This window comes from Vicugna pacos, chromosome 15, assembly GCF_048564905.1.
Source record: "Vicugna pacos chromosome 15, VicPac4, whole genome shotgun sequence".
Classification (NCBI taxonomy): domain Eukaryota; kingdom Metazoa; phylum Chordata; class Mammalia; order Artiodactyla; family Camelidae; genus Vicugna; species Vicugna pacos.
In genome coordinates, this window is record NC_133001.1 from 26,034,340 (window position 1) to 26,055,341 (window position 21,002).

Consider the following 21,002-nt stretch of genomic DNA (forward strand, 5'->3'; position numbering starts at 1 on the left):
AGTGGGCAGAGAGGTTTGCAATATCAACCCAGATCAATCCCTAAAAAAAACAAACAAAACAAACAAAACGAAAAAAACAAAAAAAAACCCAAAGAACTCCAGATTCCAGGCTTGATCTGTCCAGACTCATCTGAGAATTAACAAGCTCCTTCTAAGCACCCAGAGAACTAAGCCTGTCACGGAAACACTGATTCAACCCTAACAAGAACAGACATAAAAACCACACAAATGAACTAAACATTCCTCCACCCAATCAGCATCCAGTTGAAGCAACAGCCTCAGGATTAAAATTAAGTGAGGCTGTTTTTTCTTTGTGGTCCTGCTCATTTTCCACTCTTCTATTGCCTTCTTTTCACAACTCCTGTTTATTAGAAAGTGGGGGAGCTGGGAAAGGGCTGGAGAGGAGAGAAATGCAGGGACTATGTATGCCAGGCTGGGAATGCCAACAAACACTGCAGTTTATGTCGGGCAAATTAAAACTTCTAGCCCGGGGGAGGCTGCAATAGTCTGTTTAGGACAGCCTGAAAATAAGCTACACTGAACTCTCATCTCCCACTAACACAGTTAAGTATGGAGTGAAGTCTTTACTTTCCAAAGATGGGGTTCTGCACAGTATTTTTAGCAAGCATTCTTCTTCTTTATTATTTTTCCTGTTTCTTTCAGAATTAGAAAGGCTAATTAAATGAAGTATCATTATTATTTGAAGAAAGCATAGTCAGAGAGGTTTAAAAACAAAACAAAACAAAAAGACGCCCAAGAGAAATAGTAAAATCCCAAGGAGGAATGTATTTTAATTTCCCCTTGGGTACACAAAGTAGGACTTGCGGGTCCAGGGGACCCAACACCAAATCCCAGTGAAAGTCACTCCTGCAGGAAATGTGTGGGCAGGTGTGAAGGCCCCTGTGGCTGTGGCTCCTCGGCCTGGGTCATCGCCCTCTAGGGCTGGAGCGGGCCCCAGGCTGGAGATACCAGCCTGTGGGACAGGAGCCTCCCAGGGAAAGGCGGGGAAGGGGAAGTAGCAGCACGAGTAACAGGAGCCAAAGAAGGAAAGTGAGAGTGTGGGGGTGGGGGGATGCTGAGCCCCCGAGAGAGGGATGGAGGACTGGGGCTGGTGACCCGGGTCCGGGAGGCCCGCCCGGACCGCGTGGATTTGGACGAGCCCCCAGCCCCGGCCCTCGGAACTGAGTCTAGATTCTTCACTTTGCTGCTTGAATTTTCCTTCTCTTGAGAGCGGGACCCAGGTCACAGCAGCAGCCCCAGAGCTGAGGTACGGAGGGGAAGCCCGGTGGGGCCCACCCGGCGCGGGCGCTGCGCCCTGAGGGTAGCGAAGGTGGTGAAGGGGAGGGGAAGGGGCACCGCGCGCCCGGCGCCCAGCCAGCCCGGGCGCTGCCTGCGTCCCGCGGCGCCGGCGCCTCCGCCACCCGCAGTTTCCCAGCAAACCCGGGCAACCCACTCCGGAGAGGGGGCTCCCCATGCCTCCCCGTCAGTCCCCTGGGGCTGGTCACTCACGGGCAGCGCGGCCGGGGCTCCGACTCAGACCGCCGCCATCCACCCCGGAGGAGGAGCAGGAGGAGGTGTGGGAGGAGGAGGGGGAGAAGGGGGAGGAGAGGGAGGGCCCAGAGCGACCCGGAGTGAAGGGGCGGGGAGGGGGTAGCCACTCCGCGGAGGCTCTTGCGTCCCTGCCCCACCCCCTGCTCCGTCCTCTGCCGGATCCCCACTTCTTTCCCGCCGTGGATCCCCAAAACTTTTTCTGGTGTCTGATTCTCCATCTCTTCCCTCCGTTATCTTCCTGCACCTGAGTCTCCAGCCCCCAAGTCGGGGAGAAGGTGCTCCGTTCCCCAAAAGTGGGGCGCGGCAGGGGCAGGTATGAGTTACGTTTGGAGGCCCCTTGAAGTAGACGGCTGGGGCCTTTGACAGATCTGAAGCCACCCTGCACCCCCTAGGATTGCTATCATCGCTGCGTGGTGGGATGATGGGGGCGGGGCAGGGATGAGACCTGTGGTGTTTTCCACCTTGCTTTACTGAGCTTTTGGGTTTTCTTTTCTCTTGAGATCCGATAGGAGAACTAAAGAACTTTTTTGACGTTTTTTAAAAACTTAAGTATAGTTGATTTACAGTATTATATTAGTTTCAGGTGTACTGTATAGTGATTCGGTATTTTTCACAGATTATACCCCCACTAAAAGTTTTTACAAAATAATGGCTGTAATTCCCTGTTCTATTCAATATATCCTTGTTGCTTATCTATTTCACGCACAGTAGTTTGTATTTCTTAATCCAACACCCTTAATTTGCCCCTCCCCTCTTCCCTCTGGTAACCACTAGTTTGTTTTCTGTTGAGTCTGTTTCTGTTTTGCTACATACATTCATTTGTATTGTTTTTTAGGTTCCACTTATAAGTGATATCATACAGCATTTGTCTTTTTCTGTGTAACATTTCACCATGCATAAAATTCTCTAGGTCCATCCACGTTGCTGCAAATGGTAGCAGTTCATTCTTTTATGGCTGAGTAATACTCCCTTATAGATGTGTGTATATATATACACCACATCTTATTTATCCATTCATCTGCTGATGGACACTTGGGTTGCTTCCATATCTGGGCTAAGAATTATTTTTGAAGCCTCTGTCAAGTGGCTCCTCTTTTCCCTGAAGGTGGGGCCAGCCCTGGTGCCAGGGTAAGATGAAAGGTAAAGATGGAATCCCACCTTCAAGGCCCATCAATACTAAAGAGGAGGAGACAGACTAGTGAAGGGCCAGGCTGTGTGGATGAGGCAGAATGCAGAAGACAAGGGGAGTTGTCCTTCAAGAAGAGCTTAAAGGGTGGCTTCTAGTCCCTACTCCATCACCTCCTAGCAGGTGATTCTGGGCAAGTCACTTGACATCTGAGCCTCTTCCACAAATGAGGCTGCCCCACTAGCAATCAAAATAAAAGAAGATCCACTAGTGCCCTTTACCCTGGAGGGACACCTAACCCCAGGATGGGAGGCTTGTGAGGATTTGAACAGACTCAGAGAGGAGAAAAAAGGGCATTCCAGGCCCTAGGACATGGTGCTTTGGAGGCTGGCAGGACTGAAAGGCTTAGGGCAGGTGGGAAATGTTTGGATGAGAAGGTGGGACTGGACATAAAGCAGAAAATGGGAAATCCATAAAGTTTTTAAGCAAAGGAATATTTTTTTTCCTGCCTCAGGTTTATTTGTACAAACAGCACAGGTAGACATGAGCCCCATGCAGACAGCAGCCCAGAGGTCACACCAGTCCTTCTATCCTCACATCAGTAGATGAAAGCCTCTACTCTGGAGCCTTTGTTGGGGGCCTGTGTACCTTTGGGAGCCAGAGCCGGAGCTGCAGCTGAAGCTGTGGCCTTGGTCTAAGCCTTGTCCTTGGCCTTTGGCCGACAGAGCCTGAGACCCTTGGCAATGTGGGCATGAGCACATTTTCTGAGCCTGGGGTGAGCAGTGTAGGCAAGCTGACTCAGCTTGCGGCTGTTCCTCTTTGGGATCTTGGGCTTGACCTCCTTGGGCTTTCCAAGAGCCTTGACAGTCTCAGCACGTGCACTCATGGCCTTGGCGTTGTTGGCCTGCATCTTCTTCAGGCCCTTCTTGCTGTGCTTCTTGGCAAAACGCGTGTTCCTCAGGAACATGGGGTCCACCCCCTTAAGAGGTTCGTATCGTTGTGATCAGGGTTTTTTAATGCCATTTCTGTGCCACTTTCAGGACTGGTTGTGTGTGGTGTGGTTCTTCGACTTGGCCATGTCTGCACCGGAGCTGGGAGATCCCGAATCAAGCAAAGGAATATTTTGATGCAAGTGGTATCCTGTTCACTGTTGTATTCCCAAAGCCTAGCATACAATAGGTACCCAGTAAACCGTTTTGGACTCAAAATGGCGATTTAGGAATACCGATTTAATGGTCTGAAAAGTCCATCTTTCAGATGGACTATCTGGGAAGAGGGGGCTTGAGCTCAAGGAGAGGAGTTAGGAGGCCCTAGTGAACATCTCACCATGAAGGACAATGCCTGGTGGTGGAAAGGAAATGAAGGAATTCTGATTGAACACGTCCTTCTGTTTGCACCGCAGTGTGATTGTCTCTTCAATGCTCTTTTAGGTGTAGTCTTACTTTTGACCTTGGTGTTCCTTGGTGAAATGGAAAAGATAACCAGTCAACTGCCAGCCAATGGTTAGAACCTGTGCTGAGGGCTTTGAGGAAGGAGGGAAACATTCAGAGGGCATGGGAATGCCTTAAGTCACACAGCTGGGATCTATTTAGGATACTTTTAGCTTCAGATAAAATTTCTAATTGTGTTTATGCTTAAGACATCCTAAACAACCAGAAAAAGGCATCAGGTCCTCCTCACTTCCCTATTTCCTCCCACGACCATCCCTCAAGAGTTGAGGAAGAGCAAGAGGGAGCCTGGAGAACAGAACGTCAACCGAATGGTAACTTTTCAGAGACTCTTCTGTGGAATCAGACAGGTACTGCATCAGAGTCAGCCTTCTGGTAAGGAGCTGAGAAAAGTGCAGAGCAAAAAGGACAAAGAAAGAGAGAGGCAGAGGAAGGGAAGAAAAGAGGGGCTTTGACCCCAGGCATTCTGGCTGAAGCCCCAGACTGAAACTCCTGTATCCCGTGTCTAGCCCATCTCAGAAAATGCCACAAGTAACAATTGGAGAAAGGACTCAAACAGGAAACCCCACCACACTGGACAAACCAGCAACTGTCGATGCATTTAAATGAGTCCTGAGCATACCTTCTTTAATTCCATCATCTTAGACTAAGCAGTATGGCCTTGATTAGTAGGCAGTCCACCTAGTGAAAGAAATAATTGTTTTGGAAACTTTGACACTTCTGCAAAGCAAATAGGCCCATAATTTTCTAAAGACCAAATCAGTTGGTTGAAAACCATTTATCTTTTGCAAGAGACAGCCCCTCCTCTTCTGTGTGACTCAGCATGGCCCCAAAGGTTGCCACTTTCATGAATGCAGATTTATTTCTTGTAACTCCTCCACATATTTCCAAAGGACCCTTTCTGGCAGTATCCCTTTGTATCAAAATCTGTTGGTAAACAGCTCAGCCTGGCCTCAATAGCTAGGCCACCACAGCTGTTCAAGGCTGGCTGTGCCTGTGACCTCATGTTACTCCAGATCCTGTTCTTTTCCTAGCTCTACAGTAAGGAGACCCTCAGACCACATCACTCTTCTTGTCATTAGCACGTTTCCCTTTCCTGGCAGCCTTTTTAAGGAAACCATTTAGAATTCTGTTTAACAAGGGGCCCCCAAATTCTCTGTAAATATGATCCAGTATATTAACTCAGAATTCCTCAAAACTCAAATCAGTTGAAGCTGTCAGGATCTGTTAATATAAATTCAAACCAGCTTGTGGAAATGCCTGATTTGAAAGGGGATTTGGTTGGAAAGTGAGGACTTCAGATCTAGAACAAGCTTAGCCCTAAATGCTTGATAAGAACATTCCTCCCTAAAAACTTGAAAACAGTAAGTCTCTATTTATATTGCAACGTTCATTCAAGACAGAGTAAAAGCTTGTGGAAAAATCGTACTCCAAAAAGGTATTGAACAGTGATAGCTTCAACAACAGTGAAAATGAAACAGGAAAAAAAAATCACCATTTTAGGCACATGATGCATTCTGGACTGATATTTGAAGAACACACTGTTTTTAAACAACTTTATCTATGAGGAAACTTGAATACTTGTGGAAAGAAATTTCCAAAGATAAATAAAAAGCCCACATCTTCACTGAGAATGCTAACTGAAATCAATGGTAATTTAGGGAGATGATCACTTAATCAACTCTGATTGGCTATCCTTTGTCTTGGAGATGGGACACTCTTAGGTGTGGCTTGAGCTAGTGATACAGTCCCTTGGCCTGCTCCCTAAAACGTATCCAGTTAGCATCAATTGAACACCTACTATGTACAAGACATCCTGCTAGGCACTGTGGGGAAGTAAGTGTAAGGCATGGTTCCTGCCTCACAGCATCTGTAGTTGTTCAGAGAGACAGCATACAGCAAAATGACCAGATGGGATGTGTTGACAATTTAACATAACAGAAGAGGTGCCCTAAGGAAATGCAGGAAAGTGGAAGAGAGGGAGCGTATTCTTCAGCATCTGAGCAAGACGTGAGCGACATTTTGTTTTTGTTAGTTAACTGAACTGCGTTGTTTCTATTCTTGGACCTCTGGGGTGTCACCACTCAGCCATCCCACTAGTGTTTAGGGAATAGTGGGGCTGAGTTCAGAGATCATTAAACACACCACAAAGGTTCTAAGTGGGGGAGGTACCTTTTGAGGCCCCTACATCCACAAACCAGACAACAGATTCCAGCATGTTTCTACCCAGGAGTCAATTCTAATCCTCTCCTTATGAAAACAGTTACTCTAATTCTGCTCTATAACCTTTTCTTTCAAAGATTTGGAAGAACTGTAATGGGTTTTCCTGCTCTAATGCTCTGACTGCCAGATAATTTCCTAATTTGGAGCTAATTACCAAACTGCTTAAAAATGTAAGTCACAGGCAACACTTACTGACAAGCTTTCCACTTACCACCATGGTATCTGAGGACATGGCCCTTAGCCAAGAACAGAAGCTTCCAGCTTCCTCTTCTATCCCAGAACAGACTATTCCTTGTCAGTGTGGCTCTGCCAGATGGTTTCTTAGCCATCATCAACCAAGTTGCTATCTTCATATGTTAAAGTTATAGAGTTAGTTTGAAGACTTTTAAGAGCTGGGAACAACTTTCAGGGTCAATGCTGCATAAAACAAAACTCTAAACTGTACATTTTTCTGTCTGACGATTTTTATTATGAAGAAAGCTTTCATTCGTAGTCATCTGGAGATAGCCTTTCCCTCCAACTTGTTTGATGACTTTCTTAGCTAATTGGTTCCTCATTTTACTTATTTTTTTCTCACATTTTTGTTTGGAAATAGTGCAGCTGAGTTTTTGTTTTAATGGATAATGAACTTGGAAGTGGTCATGTTGCTAAAAAGTATCTGTTAGCATAACTGATAGAGTTAGTTTCTTACCAAAAACAGTGGGAAAGCCAATTTTATCAGCTTTGAAAAGTGAGCAGTATTGCTTATAATAACATAACGGGGGGGGGTGTTTAAAAGTGATCTGACAAGACACATGCTATTTTATCACTATTTCTCAAGCTGTGCGTGGAGCATCTTATCCCTTCTCCCAGGCCTGCTATAGAACAGAATGTGAACAATGCCCCCTAGAGTTGTGCAGCCAGCTAACCTACCTCCCGCCCCATCACTTCCTATTTAAGAGTTTTTTTCTCATTTGGAGTTTCTTATAACATAATCCCAATTCTTATTAAAAACTTATAATGCATGAAAAAACAGGAATAAACAAAATATTAATAGCTGAATCTCCATAGAAGGAGATGTGTGCTCTTGAAACTTTCCCTCATTTTCCAAATTTTCAACAATAAGCATGCAGTATGTAATCAAGAAAAAGTCGGAAATGTCATTTCAATAAGTTCTGAAAATTCCATCTCCTTCAGGAAGCAATGCATGATAATTAAAAGTCATTTTTCTTATTTTTTCCTTTTGCTCCAACGTGGATTTCAACCAACCGAGTCCCTACTTTGTGCCCAGACCGAGATTTCTCTCTCATTTTTCACCTTCCAAGCCCCCAGAGGTCTGGTCAGAACAGACGATGCTTTGAGAGGGGCGCTGCAATGGAGGCAGAGGCACAAGACACTCACTGAAGGGCTTGTGGAGTGTGAAACGGTATTTTAAGAGTGGCAGCCGCTTGATGCCCAGAATAATGAGGAAGGGAGATCCCAAAACAGCAGCAGTATTGCTGGCCTAGAGACCAGCCAGGATAGCCTGGAGCAGATCAAAGGACTTGTAGGAAAGACTTCTTGATGGAGATAAATCTGGCTGAACACCCAAGTGAATCTGACAGCAGAGACAGAAGTTATATACCGAGAGAGAATTTAGGAATAAATGATGAGTACCATAGAAAACACAGATAAATAAATAAATAGGTAAGTAAATAAAGAGCCAATTATTAACTCCAGGAAAAATAAAGAGTTGTACAAGAAAGGAAAAGTAATCATGCTACATCGTGTGACTCGGCGACCAACAGCATTTAAATAATCTTAGTAAGGAATATACTGAATATCGACCTAATCAAAATGTTGGTATAACTAGCTTGAGAGAAGACAGGAAAACAGGAAGCATGTATATGTATGTGAGTGGTGAGGAGAGGGAGGCAGATGAAACAGAGACAAATCCTCATCTTCCAACTGTGACATCAACTGATAAAGCCTAACAGAAAAAGCAAAAGTAGCGTGCCATTTGGAAATACGGGGACAGACACCAAAATAGTGAGTGCAAGTGCTTTTCTTTGGGGAGCGTGATACGAGGGGGAGGATCAGGAGGCTGTTTTTGTTTGCCTCGTTTTGTTTTTTTCTTTGTAGTAAGTATTTTAGAACAGTTTGACTCAAACTAAGTTTGTAACTTTCGTAAAAATACAGACACTTAATTACAAATGTTACAGCCTTGACAGATTATCCCTCACTGCCCAGTGTGAGGCTAGCCCAGAGCAGGCTGGATGACCTGTGGCCATCTGTAATTACGCATGGACGCGATCACTTTGTTGTCTCACTAGCAGGCAGCCAGCACGCCTGTTTTGCGCATCAGTCTCATCAGCACTGACCACTCAGCAGGCGCTCCACACGTCCTTGTTGAGCAAATGATGAAATGAGTAAGACAGATACAGAAGGTAGTGCTCCCCATCTTTACACAGGTATGCATAACTGAAGGGTTTACAGGTGAAATGAGCCAATGTCTGGGAATTGCCTTAAAATAGTCCAGGAAAAAAAAAAAAGAGTGTAAAAAAGATAAAAAAAGATTAACAAAATGCTCATAAGATGTGATGGGGACATAAGAGTTCATATTAGTCTCTCGTTTTGTGTATGTTAGAAAATTCCTTTACAAAAAAAAAAAGAAGTAACAACAAAGTTTATACAGGAAGAGGATTATAAGGGAGGGGTAGCGTCATGGCATACATTTATTAAATTCAGAATTTGGTAGCTGGGAAGGTTTGTGTAACAGGGAATATGTAAATAAAAATAGGGGTCAGAGGAAAAAAAAAAAAGCATGTCAAAGACAAACACTGCACCAGGGCCGTTAGCCCAGGAAGCTAACTGAAAGCTGAAAGAAGGGTAGAGGTACATAATGAAGACATGGAAAAGGAAAGCTGGATGGAGTGCAGGAGTTACTGATCCTCCAAATACAGAGCACCTGTAGGAACAGAACTGAATGTCCCCAATTTAAAGCAGAACTACAGCACTGCAGTAGTGAGTGACCTAGGCTCTGGAATCGGCCTAGCCTGGATCTGACCCCTGATCCACACATACCAGCTGTGTGACTGTGGACAAACTGCTTAGCTGCTCTGAGCCTTGGTTTTCTGTCTGTTAAAACGGGGGAAGTGATAGCACCAATGAGATATAGGTATTGGAGGTTTAAATGAAATAAGTCATGGCAAGCCTCATTCCATGCCTGACTTAAGTAACTGGTTAACAAATGGTGGTTATTATATGCCGGGGCAAGGTACTCTGCCAACAGAGCAGAGATCTTAGCAGTTAAGTTGAAAAGGGACAATTCTGCCAGGGAACCAACTGCACCCTCTACAGTCCTGCCCTGTCCCTCAGGCCGAGGAACCCTCCCAGATGCACTGACCCTGACAGAACGGCCAGACAGTCTCCAAGTACTGCCTGCGGGTCTGTGGGAACCAGACACCATGCAGGGTGAAAGGGGCCACCAGTCTGAGAGCTCTGGCAGCTCATGGCTGATGGGAGATACAAGTCTCAGCCACCAAAGCAAAGAGGGACACAATCCCAAGATTCACATTTTCTCTAAGGAAAAAACAGGCCCAGCTCTCAGGAGAAGTGTAACTCTCCCTAACCCAGAGGTCTGAGTGTGTTCATAAAGACAGAGGGCGAGGACGCTGGGCGCGTGGAAGAGAACAAGGAGAAAGTGAGTGATGGTCAGCTTGTGTGTCCACACGTACCCACTAGAGCTAGACTGTGCCCAGCAGTCAGTGAGGGGCCACCGTGAAGGCTTTCCACCAGGGAAACGGCTCTGGAGAGAGACGGTCTGGTAAAAGGCGTAGGAGGTCTGGGTACAGGAAGACGGGTCGTCCAGACAGTAAGGAGCCAGGGCTTGATTCATGGTTTTGAGTAAGGATCCTGCAAAGGCAGAAAGACTCAAAAAGAAAAGATAACCAATGAAACATGTGAGGTGAGGAGGAACCCAAGGTGATTCCCAGGTGCTCGGCTTAAGTTACAATCAGGTGGAAGCAAGCTGCTCCTCCCTCAGTCCTCCCTCTCAGTCCTGTTTGTTCAGGTTAAAATCCTTGCCTCCCCTTTGACCCCTCCTCTTTCTCTCACATTCCACATCCAGCCCAATCAACATTCACGTCAACCAGTGTTCACTGAGTGCTAGACGATGTTCTAGGTACAGTGAACAAACCAGACCAAAAATCTGCCTTCCTGGCACTGCGTCTTCTAGAAGTAGAAACAGGCAGTACATGAGATAAATAAGCAAAACACACTGTATGCTAGAGTATGGTAAGTATTAGGATTAAAACAAAGCAGAGATGAGTGGCGTAAGTAAAGGGGGAAGGTGCTGCGATTTCAGCAAATCCTATTCACTCTCTTCAAAATAAACCCAGAAACAGACTTTACACAACTTCCTCTGCCACCATCATCTCTATCCCAACTTGCTTGCTTCCACCCTTGCTCCCCTACAATCTATTCTCAACATAGCAGCCAATTCCATTAAAGCATCAGCCAGACGATGTCACTCCTTTGTCCCAAACCCTCCAAAGGAAGAAGAGAAATGGACTAGAAACTCTGATTACAGCATCACAGAACACTGAGGGTCTAGCGGGGGCTGGAAACTCTAGGTGTACAGTGGAGCTAATCAGCATGGTGACTTGATGTTTCCCTCTCAGTGCTTGGGGGCTTAGATGCAGCTGCAATGGAAACAGCTGGTTCAGTTGATGGAGAATTAAAATGAGCAGGGCACAGAAAACAGAAAGGGCAAAGGGGCTAGGGACTCGAAGGGCCCAGAGGATGGGACCAAGGTGACTCACCCAGAGATCCCCGAGGCAGGATTCAAACACCTTCATTACTGTGAGGACTGGGCACAACCACCAGACTCTCCTGAGCAGTCAGCCGAGGATGCGGGGCAGGGTCCGAGGAGTTGGCCTTTGTGCTGAGCACTGAGGGAAGCTGGTGGTGAGCTCTCAGGGAGAGACACCACTGAAAGGTACACTGAAATGACACAAGGTTTATGAAATAAACCAAGGGGAGCCTGAAAGGGCTGAAGGTCCTTGCTTGAAGTATGGTTGCGAGTACCTTGAGAGGTACTCAAAGCCTTAATAAAGGATTAATGTACAATTATTCCAATTTGGGGGATTAAAAAGATTACATCTAAATCAATTGGGATTTGGTAATTTCAAGAAGCCTACTTTAGTAAGTTTCAGTTTCCTTTATCAGATTTTCATAGAGAGACTGAAAGTTTGATGTAAGTACGAATTTATTGACATCAATTTTCCTTCAGCTATTATTCCAACACAGAGAGGGTACTGAAGAGTTGAAGACAATGATAATAAACCCACGAGATCTAAAGTTTTCAAGGCCCACTCCCTCCAGAACAGCAAAAGAGAAAAGGAGAGAAGGAGAGGGAAAATGTGTAAGTCTTCAAAACGCATCGAGACTGCTTTCTATTATAGCAAAAAGTAACGAGTTTGACAATTTAAGCATTTTATCCAGAAACATAGATCTATTCCATAGATACCAAATTGATTACCATATAATTGAGCTTGAAAATATACAAAATATTTGTTGTTCTTACATACTGAAATTAAAACCTAATTTTAAAAAGTGCACAGTAAAAACAGCGTAAGGAAACCTACAATATCCATGGTATGTATATTGTTTTCCATTTTACTGTCAACAACAAATTCTGTATTTGCCTTATTGGTTACAAATATATTTTAAATATTTCAAGGCCATTTACAACACTGACGACTTTACTAGGTCCAACAACACTCCAGCCATCTGAAGGCGGCCAGCACTGGACGTGGTCTCGCTCCGCAGCTCCGCACAGCAGTAGCAGCTCTGGAAAGAGAGCGCCCACCAGCCAGCTATTTGTAAACTATCGACTCTTGTTCTTTTTAGAATTTCCCTGTGCAGAGAAAAATATCAACAGTAAGAATGCAAACTTCTAGAAAAACCGTTTACACAGTTCAGAGACCAAGCTGTCTGGAAGCCATATTTCACTTTAGAAAACTTTCACTCCCAAGAGGGAGAGCAGCTGATTACCTGCATCGCTAACTTTTACTCAGGAATCACTAGGAGTTTGTTACTTTTAACTCTCCCCACTTTCTCCAGTCATGGACCTTATTCCCTTGGAGTCTGAAGACAGACAATAAAGAAAAAAAAGAAAGCTATCTTAGATTTAACAAACCTCAAATACCCATTTTGTTCCAAAGACAAGGTATTTTATGATTTCATAAAGCTGAAAAAAATTAGCTTAATCATCTTTCTCTGTTATTTAAACACCTTTTAAAAGGTCTTAATAGGCACTAATTTTGAATAGGTGCCAACTAGCACCCCAATGGCAATGATTATCTGTCAAAAGGAAGCTCAGATACTGGCTGAGAATGAGTTAGAGAGAAGAAATGTCTTAATTTATTCCCAATTCCCTCACACATGGAGATTTGGATTTACCAGTTTTATGTAACTTTTCTTCTGGAGAAGTTCACTTTTTAGGAAAACATCCTGATTAAATTCCTGTATTTAACTATTACGTACAAAGACTTTTTTTTCATGTAAGTGGGAAATGATTGCAGAATACAAACATTAAGAGCAAGATAATAGCAAACAAATGGTTTCAGGATGTTTACTTGGTGTCCAATGGAGACCATGTCAACTCAGCCATAAGATGATGCTGTAGCAATTTAAATTACCAATAAACAGGGGGCAGGTGGTGGGGAGCAAAATACAGGGACCAAAGAATGATCAAAGAAAGCTTAACAATAGAAACTACAAAGTGAAGAAGGATCTCTAGCTCAGTGTTTTATTAATGACAGATATCCTAAGGACTAGATTAAAAAGTTATGAGAGAGCTTAAAAATCCCCTAACTTCTAAAGTAGCTGCAATACAATTACCTTTGGGACAATAAGCTTTACTATACTCAACATTAATCCTTCTCAATCCAGAACCAAATGCCTTCTGAGCAACTCTGAGGTTGAAAACTTTCCCTGTAATCACTGCTACTTTTTTTTCAAATGTTATTATGTGCTAAAGCAGGCGTTCTCCTACGTCTCACACTAATGCATGTACTTTCATGAGTCACCTATTGCCCTGGCAGAATATCCAGAGGCCAAAAGGGTTAAAGGCAGCATTCTTCAAGATAACCAACACCCTACCCTCTACTTCCAAGCTCAAGTTTCCTGAAGCACAAGTGACTGGAGAACCCTAATCAGAACCACATTGGCTGGTTACAGTCATCACAAGATGTCCCAGAAAAGCATCACAGACACTCTCTGAAGTAGCCAGAGGCCAATCAATATCACAAAACTACGCTGAGAAACACAATTATATCACACAGATTCCAGTGCATTAACCCGATACACGTTCCAAGGAGACACCAACTGAGCAGCTGGCTGCACCACCACTGGCAGGTGCTACAGTGAAGCTATGGTTTGTTCATCTCCATGTCCTCCCCAGTGCCGGCACACAGTGGAACTCAGTAAATGCCTGCTCCATCAACAAGTGGCAGCAGCGGATCTCAAAGAGCGCGGGCTGGAGACTGTAAATCCTAGCTGCTGGTGGTACAGTATTGTCTAAGTTATAAAAATAAGCTAAGCACCTGAGATGATGCATGAAACCAACTCTCTGGCCTCTGGAAGCCTACCTTTCACATTAAGAGTATATACATTATGTTACAACAAAGAAACATGGTATGTGGATATGCACTTCCAACACAAAAACACTACCAATATCTACTGACCCCAGCCTGGACAAGCAGAGGCTTTACTGGAAATGAAATCTAAGAATCTTTTGGCATTAAAAAGACAAGATAGTCCTAGGTTATTTGGATATGTATGAGAATAAATTTGCTAAAGGAGGTTACTCTTCAACAGCACCATTTTAGACTCATATCAATGAAGAGTAATCCCTGTCATAAACCTCTAAGAGTGCTCCTGATTGATAGACTAGTAGCAGAAATACCAAAAATGCCCAAAATGCAAAAAAAAACCCCAAAAAACAAAAAACAACACAGGACACAGTAGTAGGGCTTCAGAGGTCAGATCATCTCTCAACTTATAACTTAATCAAAAAATCTTAATTTTTAATATTTTTAATTTTAATAAGAGGGCAATTGATGAGATTTATAAACACTTTAAATCTCTTAACCTTTCACCCTTGAAAAGCACAGCAATGAAGTACCTTATATTAAATACATTAAATATGAAATATTATACTTCAGAGACACCCCTCCGTCCCCTCCCCTACCTTACTGGACATCTTTAGCGTGTCAATCTCTTCTCTCTGTTTAGATAATGTCTCATTCATGCTGCACAAGTGGTCACTCATCATACTTAACTGATCCTCGTAACTCCTCTTGGTAGTTGTCAGCTCATCCTGAATGGCGAGGGAAAAAAGAGAAATCAAAACCACTCGAAAGCATTTTTAATTTATGAAAAAAAAAATTTGGAAAAGCAATCTATTAAGACCCATTTGATCAATTAACATGAAGGTTAAGCCACAGGCTTAACAAGAGAACAAAGTTAAAAGACATGGGGAAAAATTTTTCTTGGCCTTCAAAATACGTTCTGAATTTTTTTGCAAAAAATGAAAGAGTTTCCTTCTTTGCCAGGTATAAAATTGTCACCAAAAAACCAGAAGGCTACATGGTCTTTCCAAATTCCCTCAGGTTTTCCAGAGCCTTTGGTGAGGTGGGGAAGGCAGTCTCTGGCACATTCCTGCCACCTCACATCTCAACCGCCCATAGCCCTCTGGGCAGGACCCTCCCTGGAAGAGGCAACCTCCACTCTTCTCATCTCCCAGGCTCTCTTTGGCCCTTTAAAATCTAATCCTGTGCTCCTAGCTAATCTGATAAACTAATCTGAGACTAGGAGGACGTGTGTGTGGCTGTGTTAATGAGTTACTTCTCCACTTATATCATGTTTATATTTAATAAAGGCTTTCTGGAAACAAGGTTTTAAAACAAAGCAGTGATTAAGGAGGAATATTTTGCAGCCCTACCTTTCAGTTTACGTGACTTTTACCAAAGAGTGAAGAGAAGGAACACAGTCACAAGAACAGAACAAGCCCACAGCCCATGACAGGGCTTAACAGGGAGGAGAAGAAAAAGGAAGGAGCACGGGTAAGTAAGTATTACTCAGAGAAGTGCTGACTACAAAGCTATTTACAATAAAAGAGTTACAAGTTACAAGTTCGAGAAACCAATACTACAACCATTTCTTGCCTGATATAAGTGAGATGTTACTTTAAAATGAGTTAAGAATAAAATTGTTAGAAAAACGCGTGTCTAGAGGTCAAATGCCAATACTTTAGAAAGAAAATGTTGACTCTGTGGTCCAAGAACTTTCAATGAAAAAACATACTAACACTGCTTAGTAGCATGAACTCACCTGAAGTCTGCTAATGTTCTGAGTGGCTACTTTCATCTCTTCGGTCAGTGCCTCTTTGGACTTTTCAGCCAACGCCAGTCTTTTAGAGAGTGCTCGGCACTATTAAGTCAGAAAACATTCCATTATCCCAGAGAGCATTTCCCAAAACCAAATTTACTTCAGGAAGGGTTATGAGAAAACAAACCTCGAAGCCTAAAGTACTTCCTCCCTCCCCCACCTCCACAAGTATCAGTTGACTATCTACAGGCCATGTACCACATGCTGGAGTGCACATAAGAAAGATATGGTCCCCACTCACATCATTTTAATAAGGAAAAAAAAGTCTACTAACCCAAATTCATCAGTGTCTTTTCCTAGCTCTAGTCTGATGACTAAGGTTACAAAAAACGTTAAGAAGTTTTAACATTTACCCAAGATTCATTTACACCCACACTCAATGAGAAGGGATATGGTTACTTCAAAAGTTATCAATGGCCATGCAATATGAATCCTAAGATATTTTTCTTGTGTTTTAAGACCATATCACAGGACTAATAAAAGCTTTACAGCACTACTCCACAGATAAAAAAAAAAGTGGATGCTGGGCTTTAAAGATCCCAGTTGCTTTCTTTGGAGGCTCTACCAAACCTAGGCTGTCCAGGACAGAGGAGATCAAGAAGGAAAAAGAAAAGTTCTGTTTCGTACTACATTCAAAGAGGGTGTGCCATTAAAAGGATCACTGGAGGGGGGAGGGTACAGCTCAGTGGTAGAGCATGTGCTTATTTAGCATGCACGAGGTCCTGGGTTTGATCCCCAGTACAACCATTTAAAAAAAAATAAGCTCACTAAATTTTCTGATAAACCATGAGACTGACAAGAGGATCTGTTGAGACACATTTGAAGGCTGTATCAATATCAGATGCTCAGACTAACCATTCCAGTAAAGTCATACAAAGGGCTACCACTTCCTGTTTACACACAGAAAAACTAGTACAACTTAAAAATTCTTGCATCACAGTTGTGCTGAAAGAATTTACCAAGATAAGCAAATCTCTTAGAAATAAAACAACCTCAGTTATCCCCCCTTACTCATTTCATTCCTCACAAGAGAATTTTAGGCAAGTTCAGCCAACCAAATCAACCACCCCTCTATTAACCATGTGTCTCTATACTCAGCACTGACCCCGAAAGAGAGGGAGAGAGCTGTGTAAAGCCTGGGTTCTCATGAGGATGACAGTCAGGTCTGGGACAGTAACTCAGATGACAAGAACTGCAGCAGCTCTGTAGTCAGGCATCCAGCGTGCCGTCCTCTCCATTTTCTACAGCCCAACAGGAATCACTACTGGTCATCTTATCAGACAGGCATGTAATGGCTGTTGTAAACAACACTTAGCTAGGCACATCATTTATTTTAGCAGGAAGCAGGAAAACAGAAGCAAAGCCCCTCTCCACTCCTAGCAACTGGCTTCCTATCAACCTCTCCGTCTCTATAGTATAGGAGAAAATCACAGTCAGGTCCCAATAAAGGGCGTTGATTTTTCTTTGTCAATTTCCTTAACAATGTGAAGCATCATAATTCTCCATCTGCCATCTATAACTGATCTTTTAATAAAAAGTTTCAAATCAGAGACCTGGTAGATATCTTATATACTGAATGACATCTATACTATCTTATCATTCGTTCCTTCTCTGGTATATATAATTTCTTCCTTCATTTTCTCCCCTTCTAATCAATGAACTATGTATAATCTTATTACCTTGCACAGTGTTTTTCTACTTCTCTTAAGAAAATGAATTATTTGGTGAGGGAAGAAGAAAATGTAACAAAAAGTAAGATTTTATGTCTTTTAAAGGTTAAAAGAGGTTACATTTTTTATTTTATCATTTATAGAAACTCGTTTCCACAAGCTATCATTTAGAAACTGGAGAGTATTAAAAAAAAAAAGGCATATTTTGCTTTTAATTTTCTTAAATAAAAATTCCTTGACCTATGAACATTACCTGCTTATAACTCTCTAAAACAAGGAATCCATAATAATAATGTTCCAAAACATGTTATATAACCATAAGAAAGGCTATCTGTTATATTTCTTGCAATAAAGATTTTTGGTTGATATATGGGCCAATCAAAATGAACTCTAACTAAATCTATATTGTGGACACACAGACACTGACTTCTCTCTTCTGATGAACAGCAGGAGGCCAGGACAGTGACCTAATTCCTGAAGGGGTTAGGAAAAAACCATCTAATCTAATTAACTCTCCACTCACCTCAGCATAAAAATGCACTGACTTACTGTCAGCCAGCTGCAGCTGAGACGTCAACTCCACGATCCTTGCCATGTAGTGATTTTTAATTAAGTCTTCACGAGATTCCACATCTGGAACCTAAATAGAGCACACATAATTCAATAAAGGCCAGGGAGATGAAACAGCTCTAGGAAAAAAAAAAAAAGCATCACTTTAGCAAAAAAAACCAGACATTTTGCACATTTTCATTTGAAATGTGATAGGGAATTATAGTTTTTCCACCTGTCAAACTTCAGACAGAGCAGGTAAATATATATTGCAAATTTCTTTTATTCAGCATCCTGCCTATCTCACAATGAAGCTGAGGCTTCAACACAACAAAGCAGAAGTGAAGTATTAGGAGGCCCACCATACGTGGAGCCATGTCCCACCATCTGGTTTTCACTAGCCACAAGCCTAACTTTCAAAATCTCCATCCATTCGATGGACCTGAAGACCGTCATTCAAAGTGAAGTGGGCCAGAAAGAGAAAGAAAAATGCCATATGACATCATTTATATGAAAAATCTAAAAAATAATAATAATAAGGACACAAATGAACTAATTATTTTGATTTCTTGAATATATGTAAGCACATTGGACTGTCTTTTACGACTGGATTACCACTTTCTGTTGATTCTTATTTTGTAGTTGGCTTTATTCCTTTGATAACTATGGAAGTTTAAAAAGCTAAAGATGTAATCTGTTCTTAGAAACAATAATTAGTACATATATGAAGACTAAAACAATGTGCGGTATACTGTATATATGCATTTATATGCAACATAATGTGTGTGTGCAGTCAAACTATAATAATTCTACATAATAAAATTGGGGGAAAAAAAAATCTCCATCCATTCGACTACTATGTCCTCCTCTAACTGGAAGAGAACAGGGGGAAGGGGAGCATCTACTGGAACTCCTGAAAAAAAGGAACATTGTTTTTACCCCTAAATTATCTTATGATAGCAATGCTTTTAAACATACTAACAAATTAGGGAGGAGGGTATAGCTCATTGGTAGAGTGTGTGCTTAGTGTCAACAAGGTCATGGTTTCAATCCTCAGTACCCCCATTAAAATAAATAAATAAATAATCTAATTACCTCCTCCCAAAAATAAAAAAAAATAAAAAGGCCTAAACATACTAACAAATTAAACTGTTCCTACAATGAACAATTTACAGTCCTTGTCCCAGACTAGTTTTCTACTAGTTACTCTAGCAGTGACACACTATGGGTTTTAAATATATGCAGAAGTTCAAGATTACCTTAAGTATAAGGCCAATAAGGAAATCAAAGAATTTACAGACCTACTTGAACTATATTTACTAGCTTGTCATACTGAGGGGTAAGGTGAATGACTTCAGTGTTCTTTTAATGGTTATTTATAAATTTACATCTTATTTCAAAATTAAAATGTGTAAACCTGACAAGCCAAATCTGATCTGGGTTCACTCACCTGAGGGGCTGAAAAGAACTACCAAGCCCACTGACGGTCAAGGCCCTGAAAAGCCCTACCTTCCCATCCTGCCTACTGGGAGGGTGAGGTTCTCAGCCTCGTGCCACATGCCAGCGAGCTGGTGGCCAGGCTCGTGCCCCACCTTGTCAAACTGCCAAGACAAGTCATTTAAGGAGGCAATTACAGAAACAGGCTATAATTTGTTGGTGACAGTTAAAACTGACCCAGAGAGAAAAGTAACATGGATCCACATTTGCTAGAATCGTCAGAGAACACAATTGGACAAAGCTGACTTTTACAGCTTTTACAACAAACGTGGCCAGATATTTACTAACAAACAACATGATGTTAAGCACAAATTACCTCGCTGTCAGATGTCCTGGTTAAAATCCCAATCTAGAACACAAGAGAGAAAAACCTTTAGACTTTCACACTTCCAACACAATAGTTTAAATACTTGTAATATTTTCTCTTCTCGGTTCATACTGTTTTGAAGTGCATTAGCAGTGGAGTTCTAGAAGATCACCCTCAAATCAATCCTCCGTCCCTGCAAAAAAGCTGGACCTGCGGATAAGTAATCACACTCTCGATTTCTGCCATGAGGCAGTGATGGATAATGACTACCACCACTATTTCCGCTATCAAAATGCTATTAGCCATTTTCACTGAAAACCAACAAATTGTCTGGGAAGAGGGAGAGGAAGAACAGTTCTTAACTCCTCTTGTCATTTCTACACTCACTTCCAAAGCAGCAGCCAAGAAGATGTAAAAACAGTTTCATGATGACCGTAATAACTAAATATTCAAAACACAAAACACAAATAGTAAACTCTCCGGCTGAAAGGTCAAAGGAGAAAGAAGAAATACATTTTTGATATGTTACTATGACACTAATAAGAATTAATTTCAGACTTAAATTAATGAAAAAGAAAATGTAATTATAAACACATTAAAGTGTTACCAGGTTTTTAAAAACTTGCTTCAGTGGATTAAGAATTCAAAACATCTTGATTGTGGTGGTGGTTTCAGAGGTGGATACCTCTATCAAAATTCATTAAATTGTATATCTGAAATATGTATAGTTTACTGTACAGGAATTATACACTACGATAAAGGTGTTTTTAAAAAAAAAAAGAATTCAAAAACAGATAGCCATGGTTCCTGAATTCAGGTTACTGTTGAAAGAGGAAGGGCATGTGCCTGGGCTCAATAATTTAAGGAAACTATTGGAAACTCAGTTCTATAGATTCTGTTAATCAGAGGTAACATCCAATGAATAGTTTTCACAGATTCTAAATAATACCTTTAAGAGTACTGCTTTGAACTGTGAGCAGTATATGAACGTTATGCCCACTTTGCTGTAAAAGGATCTTTCGTAAGTCCCTTTTTTATAGAAGAGCTGTAATTTTCTACACATTGAAGTAGGAATAGCAATTAGTCTTTCAGTTAAAAACTGTTTATAGTAACGCACTCATCATTTTAATTTTATACATTCAAATATGGCTACATTTGGCAAAGTAAGCCACAAGTATGCATCTGTTCTGCCTCGCCACCCTGTCTCTTTACTCCTG

General features: G+C 42.1%; 2 protein-coding genes, 1 long non-coding RNA gene and 1 pseudogene across 5 annotated transcripts in view; 1 reads left to right on the top strand and 3 right to left on the bottom strand.

The window, feature by feature from the left end:
* Positions 1-1,566, bottom strand: part of STON1 (stonin 1) — a 45,272-nt gene extending 43,706 nt beyond the window's left edge. The window contains exon 1 of the mRNA XM_006211257.4: positions 1,510-1,566. The gene's annotated coding sequence lies outside the window, so the exon portion shown is untranslated. The remainder of the gene's footprint in view (positions 1-1,509) is intronic.
* LOC140685702 (uncharacterized) lies at positions 1,132-4,787 on the top strand. The gene is made up of 3 exons (XR_012059048.1): positions 1,132-1,267; positions 3,718-3,812; positions 4,340-4,787. It is a non-coding gene; the product is annotated as an uncharacterized lncRNA (long non-coding RNA).
* LOC116279409 (large ribosomal subunit protein eL29 pseudogene) lies at positions 3,251-4,868 on the bottom strand (annotated as a pseudogene).
* Positions 4,869-11,557: 6,689 nt separating this feature from the next.
* PPP1R21 (protein phosphatase 1 regulatory subunit 21) overlaps positions 11,558-21,002 on the bottom strand; it is a 57,990-nt gene continuing 48,545 nt past the window's right edge. For 2 of the 3 annotated variants that reach the window (XM_006211254.3, XM_072937761.1), the window contains 5 exons: positions 19,795-19,827; positions 17,956-18,072; positions 15,706-15,804; positions 14,564-14,692; positions 11,558-12,226 (listed from right to left, as the gene is read on the bottom strand). In XM_006211254.3, the coding sequence (XP_006211316.1) occupies positions 12,197-12,226; positions 14,564-14,692; positions 15,706-15,804; positions 17,956-18,072; positions 19,795-19,827 (408 nt within the window). In that variant the 3' untranslated portion in view covers positions 11,558-12,196. Of the gene's footprint in view, positions 12,227-12,363; positions 12,457-14,563; positions 14,693-15,705; positions 15,805-17,955; positions 18,073-19,794; positions 19,828-21,002 lie in introns of all 3 variants that reach the window. The other variant, XR_012059047.1, reaches the window with a different exon arrangement.